This window comes from Pholcus phalangioides, unplaced genomic scaffold, assembly GCF_987345545.1.
Source record: "Pholcus phalangioides strain wild (caught in Gottingen) unplaced genomic scaffold, Ppha-v1.0 ptg000009l_1, whole genome shotgun sequence".
Taxonomy (NCBI): Eukaryota; Metazoa; Arthropoda; class Arachnida; order Araneae; family Pholcidae; genus Pholcus; species Pholcus phalangioides.
In genome coordinates, this window is record NW_028301602.1 from 49121302 (window position 1) to 49142256 (window position 20955).

The 20955-nt window shown below is 35.2% G+C and overlaps 1 protein-coding gene and 1 long non-coding RNA gene across 4 annotated transcripts in view; one reads left to right on the plus strand and one right to left on the minus strand.

The window, feature by feature from the left end:
- Window positions 1–15513, plus strand: part of bonsai (28S ribosomal protein S15, mitochondrial) — a 79746-nt gene extending 64233 nt beyond the window's left edge. For 2 of the 3 annotated variants that reach the window (XM_089236464.1, XM_089236462.1), the window contains 2 exons: window positions 3644–3702; window positions 6355–9546. In XM_089236464.1, the coding sequence (XP_089092590.1) occupies window positions 3644–3702; window positions 6355–6687 (392 nt within the window). In that variant the 3' untranslated portion in view covers window positions 6688–9546. Of the gene's footprint in view, window positions 1–3643; window positions 3703–6354; window positions 9547–15367 lie in introns of those variants that run through there. The other variant, XM_089236465.1, reaches the window with a different exon arrangement.
- LOC149083252 (uncharacterized) lies at window positions 14523–15478 on the minus strand. The gene is made up of 2 exons (XR_016193227.1): window positions 15348–15478; window positions 14523–14807 (listed from the first exon to the last, which is right to left on the minus strand). It is a non-coding gene; the product is annotated as an uncharacterized LOC149083252 (long non-coding RNA).
- Window positions 15514–20955: the final 5442 nt, after the last annotated feature.

Consider the following 20955-nt stretch of genomic DNA (forward strand, 5'->3'; position numbering starts at 1 on the left):
CTTGCAACGTTTTTATGACAGTTTTTTGAAAAACATTATAAGCAGGATCCACTTTAATTAATAGATGGAAGCACACATTTATATATTTCCTAATAAATCAATCTATAAATTCCCTTCTGATTGATTTTTCATTTCTTTAAAAAAAATCAGCTCTTTCAATAATATCTTCCGATTTAAATTTAAAGCAAATAAGATTCTCTCTCTCAGACACTTATCCTCCGATTCCCTATTCATATAAATCCTCGGGAAACGATTTCCTGGTGAAATGACTTTTTTTTTCTTTCCCTGATGGTCCACCACTCTGATCTGCCGTTATTTAACTGCCACATATTTTCACACCTGAATATGGGAGCTATGTCAGATTTTTATTGGTGAAACTCAAGTGTGTGTGTGTGTGTGCGCTTTCCCCCCCCCCCTTCCAGCATTCAGCGTGTTTTGTGTTTAGTAGGTGGGGCCATCTATCTAGGGCTGCCACTAGATACTTTCTCAGATGAGACAAGCACACATTTTGGCACCCCGTGTAATGAAAAAGAAGCAGTTATAAAGGGTGAATTAGGCACCTCCTCTAGCCCAGAGCCCGGGGACCACTAGACCTGCATACTCACCACTCACCCGATTTGCGGCCCTGCATCTATCCTCCAAATTGATAATGCATTTGAAATTTGATTGGATGCAATTGGAAATTTGAATTTTGATGGATTTGAAATTTAATGTATACATATTTGTGTTGTAGGTCTGTGATTTTCCAGACCAGAGCTTTTTTCAAAGGAATAGCCAGCTCTAAAATTAGAAAACCTTAAAAAATTGTATTTTTAGCCAATCACCACTGCGCTATCTCCGGTTCCAAACCCGGCTTTTTACCAAAGGCAAAATCGCCCCCACCCCCGCAATGAAAAAATGAAAAATATTTTTGTAGAAAATTAAAATATTGGAGAAAATACAGTTTTATACTATGTTAATTTAAAATTCTTTTTGAGCGTTAGTGACCCACAATTCCTGTGGAAGAAATCCTTCTGCCCCTCCAAAAGCCGATTCTGCTTACACACCAGTGATTTTCGCGATGTAAAATGGTGACTACCACATAGCAGCTAGATGACAAAACTGTGGATATTCAAGGTAGAGTTTTTACAGATTATTATTTTTTTCTGAATGATTTCGGAAAATGTTTTATACTTTGAACACAAGTCTCAAATCCTTTATGATTTTTCAAAAAATGTGCATTTGCAATCTTATAAAAACAAGGCGAATTTCCCCCGTATAGACGCTGTCTTTGAATACCGGCAGGTAGCCACGAAAGTGTGTAATTTCCGGTATGTAACCGGAGGGGAGAAAATCCACAGGGGAATAGAAACTCTGAAATTTGAAAATTCTGTACATGGCTCCTGATTAAAGGAAGCAACTAAATAGCTTCAACAACCCTGTGTATTGACCCTTTTCAAGGTCGCACGATCGTTATGGACTGAAAAGAAAGAAAGAAGGGGAAAAAGTTTTTTTTTTTCTTCCTACTTTTTTCTTCTTGGAACTAGGAAATAACACATCCCATAGGACACATGAACCAAATTTTTAAGCATCTTTTTCCAAAATTCCGGGTATTTGACGCACTATAGCACGTCGATGGCATCTCTGTCTGATGCAGATTTGGTTTAAATAATGACTGGGTCTTAACACTAGAATCGCAGAGTGGTTCAATTTGACCCAAATCAAACTTCGTTTTCATTTATCTCAAAAACTTAAGCGCAGATGATAAAAAAATTTCGTGACTTTTCATGATATCATATGAATATTAATTCACGAAAATTTTATTCTCCTCGTATTTAGTGTTTCAGATCTACAAGCACTTATACCTAGAACCATGGTTTGGGTCATTTTGACCCAACATACTATTCTATAGGAAAAAGGGGGTATGTACTTTTCTTGGAAGTGGTTACAATTTCTAAAACGTATTTCTACATGAAGATAAGGAAGAATAAAGGTTTTTCAAGGCCAATTTATTGTCCAAGATTATCTTTTTTCCAATGAAGGAACCGCAAGCAGAGCTAAATATTTTTTCCTTTGTAAATTTGAATACCTTATATTCTGACGGTACTCAAGAAAGGTTTTGGGAAAGTAAAAGCTTAATTCTAGAAAAAACATGTAGCTGAAATTTCTGTAGGCAAACGATGTCACAGAAATAGAATAAAATTTTGGCTTACTCTAAGTGCATTTTGAAGGGATTTCCATGATGCAACTGATCAAAAAAATTGAGAACAAGGGCAGAAAGGCCTCAACCGACACCTTCTTTCACTACACTGAAGCTGGTCCAAATGCTAAAAGCCAAAAAATACAAGCTTAGTGGGGGAGGGTAAGACGAAATTGAAGAGCAATGTTATCTGACGCAATTAACATAGTGAAACTACAGTTGCATGAAATGTTGCTACTGGAATACACTTATTTTATAATGAAAATTTCAAGGAAGATAAAATAATAATAATTAATAATTATCAAAAAGATAAAAATGTTTTATTACTCAGCACACTTCATCTGACAGTCGATATCGGCAGTGGAAGCCCAAAATGCTTCCAGACTCTATTTCACACTACAATTCAACACAGTTTGCCTAAGTTGTAGCCGATCAAATGGCCAGAAAATATTCGCTGAATGTAAAGAGATCGCTTCTCTGCCTTTTGGCTAAATCAAAGTGTGGTGAATATAAAGACAACATCCTGGCTATAAAAAAATTCTGTATTTTGTATAGAGCAGTACAGAAGTCCAGAAATATTTTTTAAATGCAGTTTCTCTAAAATCGTATCTCTTGCGCAAGAGGAAACGTTCGTGGGCTCTTGAATAACATATATGTTCATCATACATGTTGCCCTTGCGCTAGAGGAAACATTTTTGTGGGCTCTTGAATATACGTAACCGTTCGTGAGCTATCAAAAAAATAATAAATAAATAAAATAAAATGTGGAAACAAAACTGTTGATTTTTGCACTGGCTGTGCAACTTCAACATGTGGTGAATGTGCAAGAATAATGAAAAAAAAATTGCTCCAACTGCTCATCATAAATTCCATTTATCAATAAGAACAATACTTATTTGACAGAATCATATAATAGACTTTCTCATACTTAATTTGACGTTTATTTGAAAAAGTTTTTGTAATGAACAGTTAATAGTCTATAAATCTAAATCTTATTTTTAATGAATTACATCTTTTTTAGCTAATTTTGAAGCCCATTTTATTTTTATTAACAAATATAGCTTCCCGTTATGAATACACAATTAAACAACATTGAATGAAAGTAGGGAAACCCCTATTAACTGAAAAGAAATTCCGGTTTTTGCTATGAAACACTTTCTTCACTGTTTGGGTTGATTTGACCCAGTCCGCGGTTATAGGTATACCGAAAATGCTGCGGTTCTAGTGATTAGAGGTTTTTTACAACTTTTATAATATATGTTAATAAAATCCATACAAATTAAATTTTGAGACATGAGCAAAAATTTTGCTGAGCGTCAGTCAATAAATTCTGTTGAAAACAGTTTAATCAACCTTAAGGTGAAAGAAGGGGGATTGATCATCCCAAAACTTTAGGAGGAGGAAAAAATTTCTCATCGGAATCATCTGTTTCATGTACCTGACTTTTGATTTTTTTTCTTCTAGTTGCGTTATTAACGATCAAAGTACGTAAATTGTTTGAACTCAGGAATATTCACAGAAAAGTAAGTTTTCACTTGATTTTGATATATTTTTACTTATTCTAATGTCTAGATGTCTGAATAACCTGAATTCAATGAGTAAATTAGGAAATGAATACAGCTTACATGACATTTTTATAAAATGTTAATGATAACCTTGTTTATATTATTTTTTTGGGAATTAAAAACATTTCACATACAGTCAGACCTCGCTATAACAAACTTCAAGGGAATCAAACTATATATTCTGTATGCAGTCTAATAAGTTGTATGGGTGATATTACACAAATATAGTATGCAAGAATACGACATGAACTAAACATCATATAAACAGGTTGTAGTGAAAAATCCCTGTTACAATAACTTCCTGGGATATATTATTTACCATGTAAAACATGGTACCATGGGCAGTTTTTTTGGAATTTTTGTTTCCCACCAACATGAAAAAAGGCCACCAAGGCCCAGAAAAGTCTGAAAGAAATTATTTTGGCTGTTTTTTCCTCCTCTTCAGGAAAAGGGTATTCTTTGCTCCTGAGAAATTCGGCTGGCATAATTTTTTTACTATGTCAAGCCCTGGTCAGAATGTTTAAGATGTTTCTTGATTATATTTTACTAGCTATAATACCCGGCATTGTCCGGGTTTTCTTCAATGAGGTTTTTTTTGGATCACGTGATATCTCCCTCTTTCTTTGAGAGACATGCAAACCGTTTCTAAGTTCACCAATATGGCGACTTCCTGTGCGACTCATGAAAGAAACAAATTTAGATTTAAAGAAACTTAAAAATAAATATTTTTTTTTTCTTTTTTCAAAGGGTGCTAGTCATTTTGATTCCCCCCCCCCCCTGAACTTCAAGTTATCCATCTCTGCCTGTTTCTGCTTCAAAATGCTTAATTAAAGCTGTGGAATTTTTTCAATGTACTTTTTATGGGCCCATAATTTATTTTAAAAGCAACCTAAACTATACAAATTTATGTAGTTGAACATTAAAAGACAATACGGAGACATTAATTTTCATGCTTGAGAAGATATAAATAAAAAGTTGAAATCAATGTTATTGCATGGATATCCAACTCAGAAGTAGGTCCAGATAATTACTTCATATTTAATCTCCTGGGTTTCGTATATCTATCACTAAAGCGAACTCAATGTTTCAAAAATCGAGTATTTAATACAATTTTTTAAATTATTGATGTGACAGAAAACCCCACCAAATTTCCGCATTTCTACATTAAAATCGACAATTTTAACACTGATTACTATGAGAATCACCCTTTTTCTGACCATCAAAACGATGCTGATGATGATTATGAGGCCATTTAAAAAACCTCATTACTGGGAGTATTGACAATGTGGCAAACCATTACAAAAAGGCATAAGCATTATACATATACTGACAGCGTTGAAGAAATGACAAACCATTGCAAAGGCGTACACATCTTAAACGCATTGCTAGGGAACCACAGTAACCAAAGTAAACTTTCGGAAAGTGATTGTTGAGGCCCAAAAACCATTGTTGCCCAACCGTTTTTTGCCCGTTTGGGGCATTTGCCCTGCTCTGACAAAATTTTAAAGTAGCCTATCGTTCAAGTTGGGTTCCATTTGGTATACATGCAAAATTTGGCGACGATCAATCTAAAATTGTAGATTTGTATAGAGAACATACACACACACACACAGACAGAAAATCAATTTTATATATATAGAAGACATGGATGCTGGTGACCAAATTTTACCTGCTATCATTATTGTTTGGGGAAACTATAGACGACCTATGCACAACAAAGTTGATTTTTTCCTTACAGGCATCCCTTGCTTTACAGCATTGACTCTGCAAAATCATCACGTGAGATGAAATTGCATAAAGTGAATTGACATAGTAAGATAGCGATTAGGGTTCCCTTCAGACAGATTAAAAAAATTGACCCTCCCCACCCCCCAACACACACACACACACACACACACACAAATTGCCAGCAGCAAATATATTTTTTTGAATGAATTGATTATTCAAACTTGTGAATTTAAGCTATTTGAATGAATTTAATTAATACTTTTTACTTCTGTCTTCAGTTTCTTCTAATTGGTTCTAGTGTGAGTGTGGGTTTTCTTTCCTTGAGAGTCTGGTATGATTACTGACTGATAAATTTTTTTAATGAAACAGTCAACATTCAGGTAACAAGCAGCATTATTGATCTCTTTATGGAAACTTCAGTAGCCACAGATTGCTGAACATCCTCGCAATATTCTAGTTTCATTAGTACCTTTTTTGATTAAAATTGTGATAGCATTGCCAATGTTACCAAAAGATGTTGCTTAGTGAGATCTGGTGAATTGGATTTGAGCATTTGTCCCACATCTGTTGCATCTAAGTCATAAAATCCAACAGATTTTACCATTTTAACTATGTGATATTTTCAATTTGCAAGCCCATGTGCAAGAATAACATTAGACTCCAGGCCGAATTTTGCAGGTTCTGATTCCTGAAACCACATTTTCAAAATTGCTTTAAAGCAAAATCTCAAAGTTTAAAGCAAACCTCATTAAAGCCAGGGATATTTGCAGACAAAAATGAAGTGGATTTGAATAAATGTAGTCCGTCCAGTAAAGATGTTTATGGTTGGCATGTTTTCTTCACACAGTTTTATTCTAACAAAACTTTTTTCTTTTTTCACAGCGTACCTACCTTAAAGTGTTACTTATGAATGTTATTCAGCGCAGAAATAAACTTCTTAAAGAATTGTATACAGCTGATTATCAACGTTTCAAGTGGTTGGAAGGTGTGTTAAAATTAGAGTATGTGCCTCAGCCAATGGGTATCGTAAAAGAAAAATATACAAAGCAATGGGACTTGAGACAACTCACTAAAGAGTATTGCCAAAATATGAAAATTGAAAAACGGGCGGCTTTTCACGAAGAACTGAATGCTCTGCAAGAGGAGTTCATGAAAGAAAAAGAAGAAACTCTTCTATGGATCAACAGAGAGGAGAAAGACCTGGGAATTAAATAAATCATTAGTTGAGGAACAAACACCTCTCAACTGTAGCATATGAGACACAGACTTTGCTCAAACACTATGCAAACTTGGCTGACTAATCTTTATTTTGTACTTACTTTATTTTTCAGTAAAACATGCAATTGGTAGGATAGTAGCTCATTCAAGGAGCTTTCATATGGAAAAGTTAGGTTTGCAGCCATATCTCTACCCTTGTGTTGTTTCCATTTCTTAAAGTTTCAATTGACCTAATATTGATATTTCAATGTCAAGTTCTTCCTTTCTTATTATTTAATCAGTCATATAAGTATAATTATATTTTTTTCAGGCAGAGTAAGAATTAAGAGGGTTACACCCCCCCCCCTCCCCATTTCTTCTGTGTTCGGGAAAGTGGAACCAATTAATATATACAGGGCTGGATTAACTATTAAGCAAAATAAGCATGTGCTTAAAGCATCCAGAGAAAAGGGTCATCACAAAAAGTTGCCAAAATGGTTTTTTTTTACGTACAGTTTCTTATCAGCATCGGGCAGAAAATCCTAAAATTTTCAATTGATTGTATAGTTGAAAATATTCATGAAAAGAATGGCACAAATACAGAAAAATTGATAATATTGCAAACTACAGATCAAATTAATGCTGAGTTTTTGGGATGAGATTTCATGCACTTTGTATAAAGTTACTTTGAGCCATTTTAACAGCGTCATGAAGGCCCTTTGACAAACTGATTTTTCTGAGCGGGCCCTCTCTACCAGCTAAAAATTCCTGCCTACCAATTCGCATACTAACTCTCACAAATTGTAAACAAATCTACTTGTCACGAGAGAGGTCCTCGGGTTGTGTCTGGGTGAGACCCCCATGCATTAATAAAACAAATCATTATCATTCCCAACCAGTATGATAAATACTAAATCAATACAAAAATGGCCAATGTAAGAGTAAGCCAAGTTCTACATTCAGACGTTCTACGATAAGGAAGTGAACTTAAAAATGCTCAAGTCTGAATCATTAACAGATCGACTGCAGGGTTTCAGGGGTTTTATCTTATAGTTAATTGGGCGGCTTTTATATAAAAGAAACCAATTGCCATTAAATCAAAACTGAGAAAAGGCTATTTAAAGTTATCTTCAATGCAGTTATCTCTTCAGTTTGGTAGTTGGTTCAAGTCAGACAAAACACACAGACAGCATAACATGTCACTTGGTTCTATTTAGATAAAAAAAAAATCCCACCTCTTTTTTTCAATAATTCAGATGTCTATGTCTCAAAAATTTTAAAAATGGCGTTTGGTTCCTTTTATATAAAAGCCGTCCATTTATTATTACTCATGCTTTTGGCCCCTCTCTGGAATAAGTCGCACTAGTAAAATGACACTGAAAACATACTGCTGTGTTCCTAGACAGATGGAATGCGTCAAAAATTATCACCTGGCGGTCCAGTGGTTAAGAAACTAGCGCCTGATTGAAATTTTATACTCTCTTGGGCAGTACATATACTAAAATTGGAATGATACAGAGAAGATTAGCCTCTGATTATGCAGGTCTGGGTTCAAAATCCGGTTCATCGATGTCTACTGACACAAAATTTCCTGGATAGATCTCACTGATCTCTTGAGAGTGCATCACATGAAAAAAAAAAAATCTCGGGTTTCTCTGCAAATCATTCAGTCTCCAGTATGCTCATAGTTTGAAATTTTGCGTAAAAACATTAAAAATATATATATATATATGTTTTTTGCTTCTGCATAGGCTACTCAGCCTAGTGCCACCCTTTTGTGGTTCGATCTAAAACTCTTGGAATATAGGTATGAAGATGCTTTAGTTCTATCTCCCGTAGAAGTAAAGGGAATGCTAACAGATTGCAACTCGAAAATGCATCAGAAGAACAGGTACCCAATGATTATGGTTCACCAAAAATAATGTAATATCGGCCATGCTTCGATTCAGTGGTTGCGTTTAAAGCCACTTTGTGAAGTCCTAACAAGCAGTCGATAGGAGAAAATATCTTTAAATGTTTTTAAAATATTTTTAAGAAAAAAAGTAGAAATTTAAGATCTTTTTGTGTATGGGAAATGGGAAAGAAAAATTCCTAAAACTTTCAAAGAGCTCCCAAAAATAAGCAAAAATTAATCAAGAGATATTGTCTATGATTTTCAAGTTAAAAGTCTCTTCTTCCCCCCCCCCCCATTTTTTTTCTATGTCTGTGCTTAAAAATATTCAAATCTAGAAGCGGATTTTAGTTGGTTGAGGCCCCGGGCACTCAGCGTTAAATTCGCCTCTGTTCAAACCACAATTCTGTCTTGGATTAGTTACTTCATGAATTTGATTTAATGTTTTTTTTCCTTTATAGATTTGATATTGAGTAATATATACTTTCAGGGAAGGGGGAAGGGGAGACACAAAACCATTTAAGTGCTTAGGGCCTTCAAACGTTTTAATCCGAGCTACTTCTATAGGCCTAAAAGGTGAATGTGGAGTATTAAAGGAAAAACAAAACTTCATAGACATGGTACCAATGCCATTCCAGAAGCAAAGGTTGGTGACTGGACTGTTGTCAACCTCACAAATAAAAGTCAGTAAAGATGTTTGTTGGGCAACTAAACCGAAGCAAAGACTCATCGGGAAGCAGAATTTGGAAGAACAATATGTGCTACATCCACCTTTTGATGGCCCAACTTTTAAAACAAAAGTATGGTTAGAAGTTCTGTCATTTCCTTCACCACTCAGTTTGATAGTATGAAAAAATTCACATTTGCTTCATGTAATGTTGGTGAATATTTAAGGGAAGGGGGGCATATAATTGTGAATTTTCTACATATCGAAGTTGTTGGTCAGTGTTTTGTAATTCAGAATAATAAAATGAGCTTTCTATGATTGTCCAGATGAATTTTTTACCCTTGGTTAAATTTCTATAATTTGCGAATGATTTTAGATCATAATCAGCCAACCATAGGTTCCACTTGCCCCACTCGTTGAGGCAAGTGGAACCTCCCTCCCAACTTAAAATAAAATCAATCTTGAAAAGGGAACATTGAAAATACTAAGTTTAAAACATTAGCCCTAAAAATAGAGCCTGATTAACCCTTTCAAATCCTGGCACCACAAATGTGCGGGTTACTTTTTCGCACCGTAGAATTTTTCCCTTTGATCTCAGAGAGTTAAGCCTTGACTTAAAGGATTCTTCAAGTTTTGAGTTAGAAACATGATGAATATGAACTTTGGGGGGGGGGGAGACTTTCGTCAGAAAGGGCAGCGCTCAAAGTTTTGGGGTGGTTAAGATGGCTTCCAGGAGAAAATTGTGATATTAATTACATAAAATGTAGCGATAAAATTCTGAGAAAAAAATTTATGTAAAGATGAATTGCCGGCATCATCTTGGCTGAAAAAATTTGAGCGAAGTGAATTATTTCTTCACAAAAATTAAAAAAAAGATTTGTATAAATTAATGTTTTTAATGCTTTTTTTTTAGTATCAAAAATGCAAAATATTTTAAAAATTCCAAAAAATTCATCGGGTCTGAAAAGGGTTAAACTAATTCCTATATCCATGGCCAGGGATGCTGGAACTATCTGCTCGTGTTGCTAAAGCAATACCAATCATTTGAATGGTATTGATGGTTATGATTACTGAGCAATACCAATCACCATTTGAACATAGCTCAAATATTGCACTGAAGGCGCATTTTTTTTAATTAAAATTTTTTAAAGGAATACCCTTTCCTTGTGAGGAGTTGCATAGCTGTGGCTGTTTTTGTTTGCAAGTCATTTCAAGTCCAAGGAACTTTCCCATACATCCTGTAAATCCATTTAAGCATGAGAATAAAATGAGCATCATAGAATCTGACTACCACAACGGTAGTCACAGCAATAGACTTGAGACAGTACGTTCTGATTTCAGACGGATCTCAACCATTTGAGTGGCATTGACAAGATATCTCGCCGCCTTGGGTAACAAGCTGGTCAGTATTTTTTACTATCATTCATTGTTTGGGAATGATTAGTTTTTTAGCATTGGTAAGCCCAAATATTTTGTAAAGTTAATCCCTCTCTCAGTGGAACACTTTTCTTTATACCAATGGTTCACAAACTTTTGTCGACCACTGCTCCCTTGCCTGATTCATGATTTGTCAGAGCGGCTCTTCAGGATAGATTAATAGATATTTTCCCGCATAAACTTTTTCCGTAACTTCTTCAAAGCTCAAATAGGTGCACAAATCAATATCTCAAGCTCGCCGCGACACCTTACATAAAGGTTGGTTATGCCCCTAGAAACAGCGACGCACACTTTGAGAAAACTGCTTTATACCATAAGTGGAGATAGACTTGGAAGTCTGGGTGGGGGGGGGCACGATGATGTCTATTCCTATATAAATATATATATATATATAGTCGATTCCACCTTTAACGCTGGGGGGACTTCGTATCTCTGAAAAAACAGTACATTCTAAATGTCCATTCATAACAGATCTTGAGGGCAGATGCCGAAACATTTTTCGAGCCTCTACAACAAAATTTGACTGGGGTGGGAGTAGAACATAGAATCAAATAAACAACAAGTGAATTATAATATTGATTTAAAAAAATTAAACAAAAAAAATAATTTTTCAAAGGTTCGGGAGCCTCTCGACCAGAACCAAGAACCTCGACTCCTCAAGAACTTCAGAAGGTTATGTTGATGATTTTATAGTTGATTTTTTATTGTATATTGTGATCCGCCCGTTGTAGAGTGTTGATTATGTGAGAAAAAAAAAAATTTCCACCACATCCCGTCCTCCGGGTACGCTTCGATATCTGTCTGAGTTGTGAAGCGGGGTGTGTCCAGTCTTCAAAGATCTAAGGAGCCATAGGCGTAAACTTGTATCCGGCCAGCGAGCCCAAGCCCCTCCAATAATTTTGAAGGACCGGCTCAGCCCCCCCCCCAAAAAAAAAAGAAATTCGCGTGGATACGTTTCCCATATTATACGGGAAAACAATTTTTATGATTAAAAAAATTGCCCCCCAAAAAAAAAATTAATAAAAAAAATTTCAAAATTTTATTTCAATACTTTTTGTAAAATCGCAATCGAATTGTCCTTGGCTTTTTTTTGTAACAATTTGTAGTATTTTTCTCACGGTCAACAACGACACTCGATCTCCAATTATCATTCTCCCTCGGTGCCAATCGTAGGTGCCCGAAGGCGTGCATCTCTGGATGGCATCTGGAGATAATATGGAATGGAGGTGGTCTTTGGTCCTTTCTTGTTCTCGCTGTTGTAAGCATCTCTTCTTTTGTTTGAGCGTGACCCTTCGGGAAGGAGCAATACCTTCTAAAGCAGAAGGCCTGCCCCCGAGATTCGTGACGTCATCGAATTCCGTCCTACGAAACCCATCTTCCCTGTAAGATCGTTTTCCAGCACCACACTAACGTCGATGTATTATAACACATCGACCCACGTTGCTATATTTTTTTTCTTAATGTTATATAAAAAAAGATACCAAATTATTAAAGACTTGCACTCGAATAGACAAGTTTATACTTATAATTCATTATTTCCAAGTATCAATTAGGGCCAGAGATTTGATAAAAACTTAATATTTAAAAAAATTACCTCTTGACCTCAAAACTTCCCCAAGAGCATTAATTTTTCAGAACTTCATTTCTGTTGACTTTAACCAAAAAAATATCCATTGAATACCAAAAGAAAATTGAGACCAATTCAACTATATAGTATTCTTTATTTCTCAACACATACAATATATATTTTAAGTCATTTAGTAAAAAAATATGTAAAAAGAACTTTTCGTGAAATAAATATAATAAATAACTTGAGACTTATATAAGTTCTTGATGAGAATATTCTCGTTATTTATAATATATAGTTACATATAATATCCTTGAGAACACTCTCTGGAAGAACTTTCATTAATTACTGGGGATTTTCATGTAGAAAATAATTATTCTGAAGTTATTAATAATAGTGCTTGCAGAGAGAATAATATAACTAATTCTAAAATAATTTTTTAAGGTTTCTGAAATCTTTATATATAACTAAACTTTTAAAACATCTATGATCTGAGAATATTCTAGAACTAAAAGTTATCGTTGGGGGTGATTATATCAAAAACTGTTTTGTTGTAAATGTTTCGGGCAAAGAAAACTGATTTACATTTCACAATATAAACAAAGTTAGTAAAAAAAAAATTTAATTTAAAAGGAAAATGAATATTCTAGATTATTCTCCAATTTTTACATCCAGGATAATATTCTCATTCTCCGAGAATATTCTCACCTCATATCTCTAGATTAAAGTAGTAAAAATCAAAAATAGTGCTTTTTTGAAAATGTCACCACTTTCCTTTTTTGCATAAAATTTATTGACAATAATTTTCCTTTAAAAGTGCATTTTTATTTGAAGGTTCTTTAGAAATACGTCACAAAAAACTCCACAGAAAATTACCCCCTCCCACATACTAAAACTTACTTCAAAGATATATTGTTAGTGCCTGTCTATATTTCCCAAACCTGGCTTTTGAATACATATTTGTATATATTTTCCAGTTAAAACATGGAAAACCCAATTCATCAACACAGTATTTTGTAATTTCTAAAGAACTCAAACTTGTTCATCATAACGCACTGCAAGTCTATTTCGAAAATGCCCTTTCTGTACCAATCACTGACAAACGTAGATTAATTTTAAGAATTATATTATGAAGCCACATGTGATCATGTTCAAGAAGGCCAAAACATGAACCTCACGAAATTTATAGGCGGGACGAAATTCTATTTGAAAAAAAAACACCTCAGTTATACAGCCAGCTTTTCTGATAATTTTAATCAGATACACTATCAGGGCAAAAATGGTCTGGCCCTGTATGTTGAAGGGCGAGGATGAACATGGAAATTTATATGGGGACTAATAGACAAACCCAGTATTTTGTTATTAATGCAATTAATTATCAGTTGCGATGGCTACAACAATAAAGCCAATAACATCCGAAGTGGATCACACAATTTTGGGAATTACATTATGAAGCAACGAGCCATATATGTTCAAGACAGGTAAACTATGTATCTGACCAAATTTATATAGACATGGGAAATATTTTAGTTAATATTCTATGATTATACACTACTCCCACGTTGGTATCAATATAATCATCACTCAAATATTTTAAGTTGTTTTGTGTATTGAGGAATCTTAATTTATATGGAAAAATAAATTGACATTTTTTTAACCTAATAGTCTAGCCCAGATATAATTCCACCACCCGTCCCAAAGAATTTTGGCATTATAACAGGTAATATGGTTGGAATAGTGTTTCAGAGGGGCTTCATTACATAAATTCACACATTTATAATGAAACACTTTGTCTTCTTAGTTATTCTATAAATATTTCAACACTTATTTAATTTTAAGAGAAAATTCATGAAATTTTAAAAACTGTGCATCATTACTTGAATATTTCTTGATATAAAACTTGAGACACATATTTTACACTTACCTTTGAAGTTATTTTAGTTCTACATTACATTGTAATCCCAATATAGATGTGTGCACTAATCATATTTATATCAAAAATTAAAAAAAAAAAAAAAATCACCCTGGCGAATAGGGTTGGTTTGACTGATATTTGAGTGACTATTGTATAACATCTTTACAAACTTTGTGATTTGACTGGTGATGGTGGTGCTGCTTGGTTTCACTGCAAATTAAGGTTTTTGCAAAAAATTATATCTTTACCTAGAAAATGAGTTATACAGAGCTTGCTTTGAACTCGCATGTAAATGACCACTGTATCATTTTTTTTTTAACTGTTTCTCTCCTTAGGAAAAGGCTCAAATGTTGTGGTGGCATGTTTTTTTTTCCAAGGCTAAAATTTTCATTAGCAATGACCGAACAGGCCCATTTATCCCGAAATTATCAACTTTTCTCTTTCACACACATCCATACACTTGCACAAAACACATATCTCCCCTTCTTCATAGGCCTATCTGGACCCGTCTGTAGTCCCACAGTCAGCCCTTATGGAGCTGGCCAGTGGGAAAACTTTGATTCTGGTCTGGTGGTTCTATCCAGTCCTCTCTCTTCTTGGGCGCTCAGCAAATTCACATGATTCTGGTCTCATCCCATGATACTGTCCAAGTCATACACACCTATTGACATGAAATAAAAGCATCATTGGACGTTTGAATTTTTTCAAAATTTGTGAAACTAAAATTATAACATCAAAAAAATTTAGAATTTTCATTGCTTTGACCCTAGCAGATCTTACCAAGGGACCCAGTTTCAGGAGGGGGCATGAAATAAAATATTTCCTATCACGTAATTATTTGAAGTTCCATCACAAAGGCTCCAATGAGAAATATTAGAGTGGGATCCACTAAAAATTTTATAGAACCCCGGCTCCTGGATGTGAGGTGGCGGCAAATGAAATATATTTTCTGTAATTATTCTAAATTCCCACCAACTGTTTATTCTTCAAAAACTTCTTCCGTTTAAGGATAACATAAAAAAAAAAAAAAAAAAGATTCAAATAGCACAGTGCCAATTATCAATTAACTTAATAAAGCCCTATCCCTATGTAAAGCACTGAGTTTATGAAAATTGGGATTATGAAATTAACTATGTTTGCAACAATAATATTAAAGAATATTCATCAATGCATTTCATGTAATAGTAAAAAATGAACTAACCTGTGTGATTTTATATGCAGCTGTACAGATAGGCCTATACTTCCTTCCACGAAGCTCGCTGGTGGCCGGATTAGCTGTTGTTTTCTCCAACTTATTCTTTTTAAAGGGCTTGTGCAACAGTATTGTTTATTACCTTGTCCATAAATTAATAAAATAAATGTTTAAAATAGAAATTTATCACTAAAAAACTGCGTGCATGTGATCTGCTTACTGTTGTCACTTGTCAATATGGCGGTCAGGGAAGAGGGAAGAAAAGCTATCGACGGGGAAAAAACAGGCCGGAGTTTTAAGCCGGAGTGTGATGACGTCACAGCATCGAAAAATCGCGAGCGAAGGCTTCTTGCTCTAGAAGGTGTTGGAAGGAGGCTTCCAGACAATACAGGAGGAAAAGAAAGGTCGAAAAATACACCGATAATGATTGAAACCGAAACAAGTACACTCCGAGAGCCATATTTCCCTTATCGAGTTCGGGAGCCCGGGCCGAAGCATTTTTGGCAAAATACTGTATGACTAATAACACTGAGACAAATAAACAATAGCTAAATGAAATGCAGTGAAACCTCGATATAACGATTGCGACCAAAAAAAAAATATCGTTGTAGAGGGATTATTGTTATATCGAGAAGTACCATTATCATCACATGCCCTGAAATTTCTGTTGCTGTTGGCATCTTTTCTGAATCGCGTTGTTAGTACCACCAAAAAATGCGTTTTTGAGTATTTATTCACCGCAAAAATAATTTAATTGATTAATGAAATTCATTTGGATGTATTGCCCCCGTAAAGAGCTTAATCGCAATACGGCATGGCCCTCACATAGGGGGGCTGACAGGGCTCTAGCCCTGAGGCCCTGGACGGTTCTCATTTTTTTTTTTGCTTTTTCACGCTATAAATTAACTACATAAGGAGCTCGCAAAAGATTTCAGCCTAGGGCCGCGGTACAGGATGTGGGGGCCATGATGACCCTCATATCCTGTAGCAGGGCGCCAAGGCTGGGATCTTTGGTGGGCCCCTACATAGTAAATTTACAGCGTGAAAAATAAAAAAAAATAAGAATCATCCCTGTCAGCCCCACCAATGAGGAGGAGGGGGGGTGAAAGTTGCTGATCGTCCCGAATATACGCAAGCGCGTACGCAGGAGAGAGAGGGTGCCACGGCCCCCCTGAACCAGATTTTGAATTTATAGCATAAAAAAATCAAAAAAAATAATTGTCCAGGGCTGGAGCCCTGTCATCCCTACCCATGTGGGAGCCATGGAGGGTGAATTGCATTGTTTTTTCAGAAATTATTCGGGGGAGGCGGCTCAGCCCCCTCACAAAATTTGTTGGAAGGGGGCCTCAAATGGTTACGTTGGTCCAGGGAGTTCATTTCAAAGAAATTAAGTTTTATTTGAATATCAGTATTTCATCAGTCATTACAGAAAAATAACGTGAGGTGTGTAAAACGCTGTGATGTTTCCACAAAAACTTTCGGCCCTGGGCAACACTTTCGGGAGGACGGCAAATTTTAGAGGAAACAAAAACTATATTTCAAAGTCATCGATTTTTACACCGTGGAGGTGATGTAAAACTACATATGTTTCACCCCCCCCCCCCCCACTCGACAGCAATAATCTACACTCTTAGTTACGGCCCTGTCCGCAGCACCCAGAAAGTGCTGCAACAAACAGATTGGGAATCACAGCCCTATAAAAATACAGTATATAATATACTGTACATTCAATATAATTTATCTGCAAAGTATCTCTCAGCAACGGGCCCCCACGTCATCGAACAAAGCTTTTGGATTGAGATGTTTTGTTTGTATCAAGGCAGGATTTTGTAATCCCCCATCTGATGTGAATTTATATGGTAAAAAACTGGAAAAAAAATTCCTCCCGAGACTCCAACCAGGAGCACTGTGGGACCTTCCTTCATGGGAGAGCCATATGGCTCACCCTCTGGGAATCATTCACATACAGAAAGACCTCGGTATAACTTCAACCACTCTTAACGTCAACACGCCTATAATGTCAGTTTCTTAAAATCCTGCTAGCTTAACTGGCAAAACGTTTACTCGTAAGTAAATCGCCCCGTTAATGAAATCATATTTATTCGGTCCTCAGGTGTGACGTTATACCGAGGTCTGACCGATGATGAAATGGCGTCGGACTCGGAAAAGTGTTTGTTGCAAGGAGCGGAGCACCCCCAGATTCAAAAATAAAAATTTGTTATAAGCATAAATTTGTAATTGTTCTGCAAATATTGAACACACATGGCCCTCACATCCTGGAGCGGGGCCCTTAGACTGGGATCTTTTGATGAGCCCCCGGTCAGACTTTCCACGGATCCGTTGTGTAGTTAATGTATAGCGTGAAAAAGCAAAAAAAATGATGAAAACTGTTCCGGGCTCTGTCAGCTCCCCACCTTGTGGGGGCCTTTATTGAGCAAAAGAAGAATGAAAAATCCGCGTTTGCCGTTTGTGCGTTTTGAGAAATTTCCTCCTTGAAACTATTGCTTGTCTTTAGGCGCCAATAAAGAGGGATTCCCCCCCCCCCTTTCTTTATCTAAATTTTCGGTTGTGTGGAGGCTTTCTTGTGCTTTGACCCAGGGATGCAGTGGGTGCATCAAATCATCGCCAACGAAAACATCGCCGAAAATTAATATACTGTATATATATATATATATATCTATCGTATTTACCTGCATATAATCAGCGGCTTTGAGTTTCAAAAAGACATCGGATATTTTTTAATTGCGCTTCATTATTTTATTATCGCTTTATTCCTTAAGATTATACACTATCGCATATTTTTCTGAGATTTTATTACAGAAATAATAAAGTACAGGTGAACTTGGTTAATTCGAATATCAGGAATTCCCTTTGAGTTTCTTGCAAAGTTGAGTTTTTTTGCGTGTGTGTAACCAATTTCTCATAAGTAGGGCTCTGATTCCTAAGTAGCACAAAGATATAGATCTATATCGGGCCACGATATCGTTCTGGCTAAAAAAAGGCATAGTGGGAGATAAATGGATCTATATCGTGAATGTGGTATATTCAAATACTTCAAATTTTGGACGATAGATGGCGCTCTTTCGGAAGAAAAAAAGTTTAACTGTCTGGATTTGGGTAGGTTTGAACCCACGTACTCTGCTCTTCCCATCTCTAACTCCGTATCTTACCACCACTACAGCACTGGTTATAGTTTCTTATTATAACATTAAATTACAAGTAATCTTTTTTTTACTTTTCAATCAAATTTATTCATTTTCATGTATGCACAAAAATTACAAAATAGAAATTGTGAGACATATTTGTCATTTTGAGGCAGATAATTGAAAAATTATATTATAATTAAGGAAGTTATATATAACACAAGAAACAAATTAATGTATTGTGTAGTATATTATTTAAAATTATTAATTTATGTTCTAATAAAACAAAAAATATGCAACACAAAAGAGTTAAAATTCTCAAAGTATGGTAAAAAATGAAAACATCAAAGGAAAAAAAGAAATAATTTTAAGAAAAACACAACAAAAACAAGAGCAATTTTTTTTTAATTAAAAAATATGTGCAGTTATAAAGTGGCAATTAAAGTTACGGTGAATAAGTTCTCGCTCCTTCTAAAATACCAACATCTACGATGTAAAACACACACAGTAAGGATTCAATTATAACTGACGAAATGATTTTGATATATCAACATAATTAATCCTATTAAAATCAAAATTTCATATGACGTTTTTAATTTTAATTCAAACAAAAAATTATACGCTCGACTTTAAATTTTCTCCAAATTTTCATTTGAAGGCAATATTTTTAGTTAAAGGCACACAATATGGTGATATATCAGCATATTGTGTATCTGATATATATCTTTATCAGGTTCACGATATAGATCTATGTTTTTCAAACTATATTAAAATAATTTATTGTCCTAAGTTGTTGTCCTTCAAAGTAGAGATTATTCACATGGAATCAAATACATATTCGGCTGAAAAATTAGACTTGATCGATTAACATCCTAAATAATTTGCACCATATAAGACGAGATCGTTCTATATCATATTTATGACATCTGATATTCCTCTGACATTTCGATATATAACGATATGGTCCAAATATTGTACTATATCGTTGTGCTACTGGGGTGATTTTTACCTAAAGATGAAACGTCGTTGCTGATAAATTATTAGCTACTACGTTTCTTCTTTAGGTCATAAAAATCAAAGTCCTTGTCATAAAAGCTTGTGTTATCAATAATTATAAGGTTTCGAGATGAATGTACATATATATGCATACAGTGTCACTTTACTGACAGTGATTGACAATAACATTTATTTGAAGACAATCAACCAAAAAACAACGTTAAATGCGGATAAAACGGTTTTGTTGGCGTCAAAAGAGACGGGGCAACAACATTGTAATTGGGTTTTTGAGCACACGTGTCCGTATAAAAAGTTAACATTTTTATTTTAATAACTATACACCCCCTTGCAACATGGATGACATATCTGAGTACTACACGTTATTTGGATAATTTTTCTAATTGAAAGTATTCCTGTAGGGTGAACGCGGTTTGCCCCAGTAAAGTAAAATACCATAAGTCTTGTTACCTATGCCCTCTGTACATTACATATAGTAGTGTCTGTTATGTGAAATATTGTGTTATTTCACATAACAGACTCACACGTTGCTTCATTCGCTTGTGGGAGAGAGGTCACATTATGAACCAAAAAGCCACTTGGAGATAGCTTGTCATTCAGCGAGACATCAGATTTTCACGAGGAATGTAAAAATCTCACCGTATCTCGAAATTATTATAAATAAACCGATAATTTTTCTTTTTTGAAATCTGATTATTTATACTTCCTGATTTGTTTGAAATTCTGATCCACCCAAATTCAAATTTACCCAAGAAAAACTAATTTGTAAATAATTCAAACCAGGGGCGTAGCCAGAAATTTCGTTCGGGGGGGGGGACCAAAGTGACAGAACAATGGATTTGGCCATCTTTTTCCCTTTTTTCGGTCATTTTCTCACATTTCGGGGGGGGGGGGACCAGACCCCCAAGTCCCACCCCCCGGCTACGCCCTTGATTCAAACTTCATCCTGAACAGTAACTTGATGACATTATGTCGTCTTCAAGCGCAATGTTTACACATTGATTGAAAATAACTTATATATTTTTTTTACTGTGTTTTAATTTTCATAAATTAAAAATAAATTAAATTCAAGCACATATTTATACTGCAAACAATATTTGAACAGTTGTCATTTAACCCTTCAACCGTCGAAGACGCGACCAAAAAATTCTCTCGAAAACGGGCGAGGATGCGTCCTGGTCAGACCAATGCCTTCCCCTAGCTGCTTTGTCTGAGACTTGTCACCCATGCTGTTTGACGAGCTCCTCCCTCTTCATTCAGTAATGCTGATCTCATTGTAGGAAGCTCTTCACTGGCACATAATACAGCAAGCAGACGTGAATAAAGGACACTCTTCTCTATTATGTACTATAGTTATCTTGAATAGCGAAATCTCTCTGTGCGTGTGTGGGTGTGTCATTTGGGAATATGTTTATAACTCTGCGTTTGAGAAAACTCGTTTCTTGAAGAGCACTTTTTTA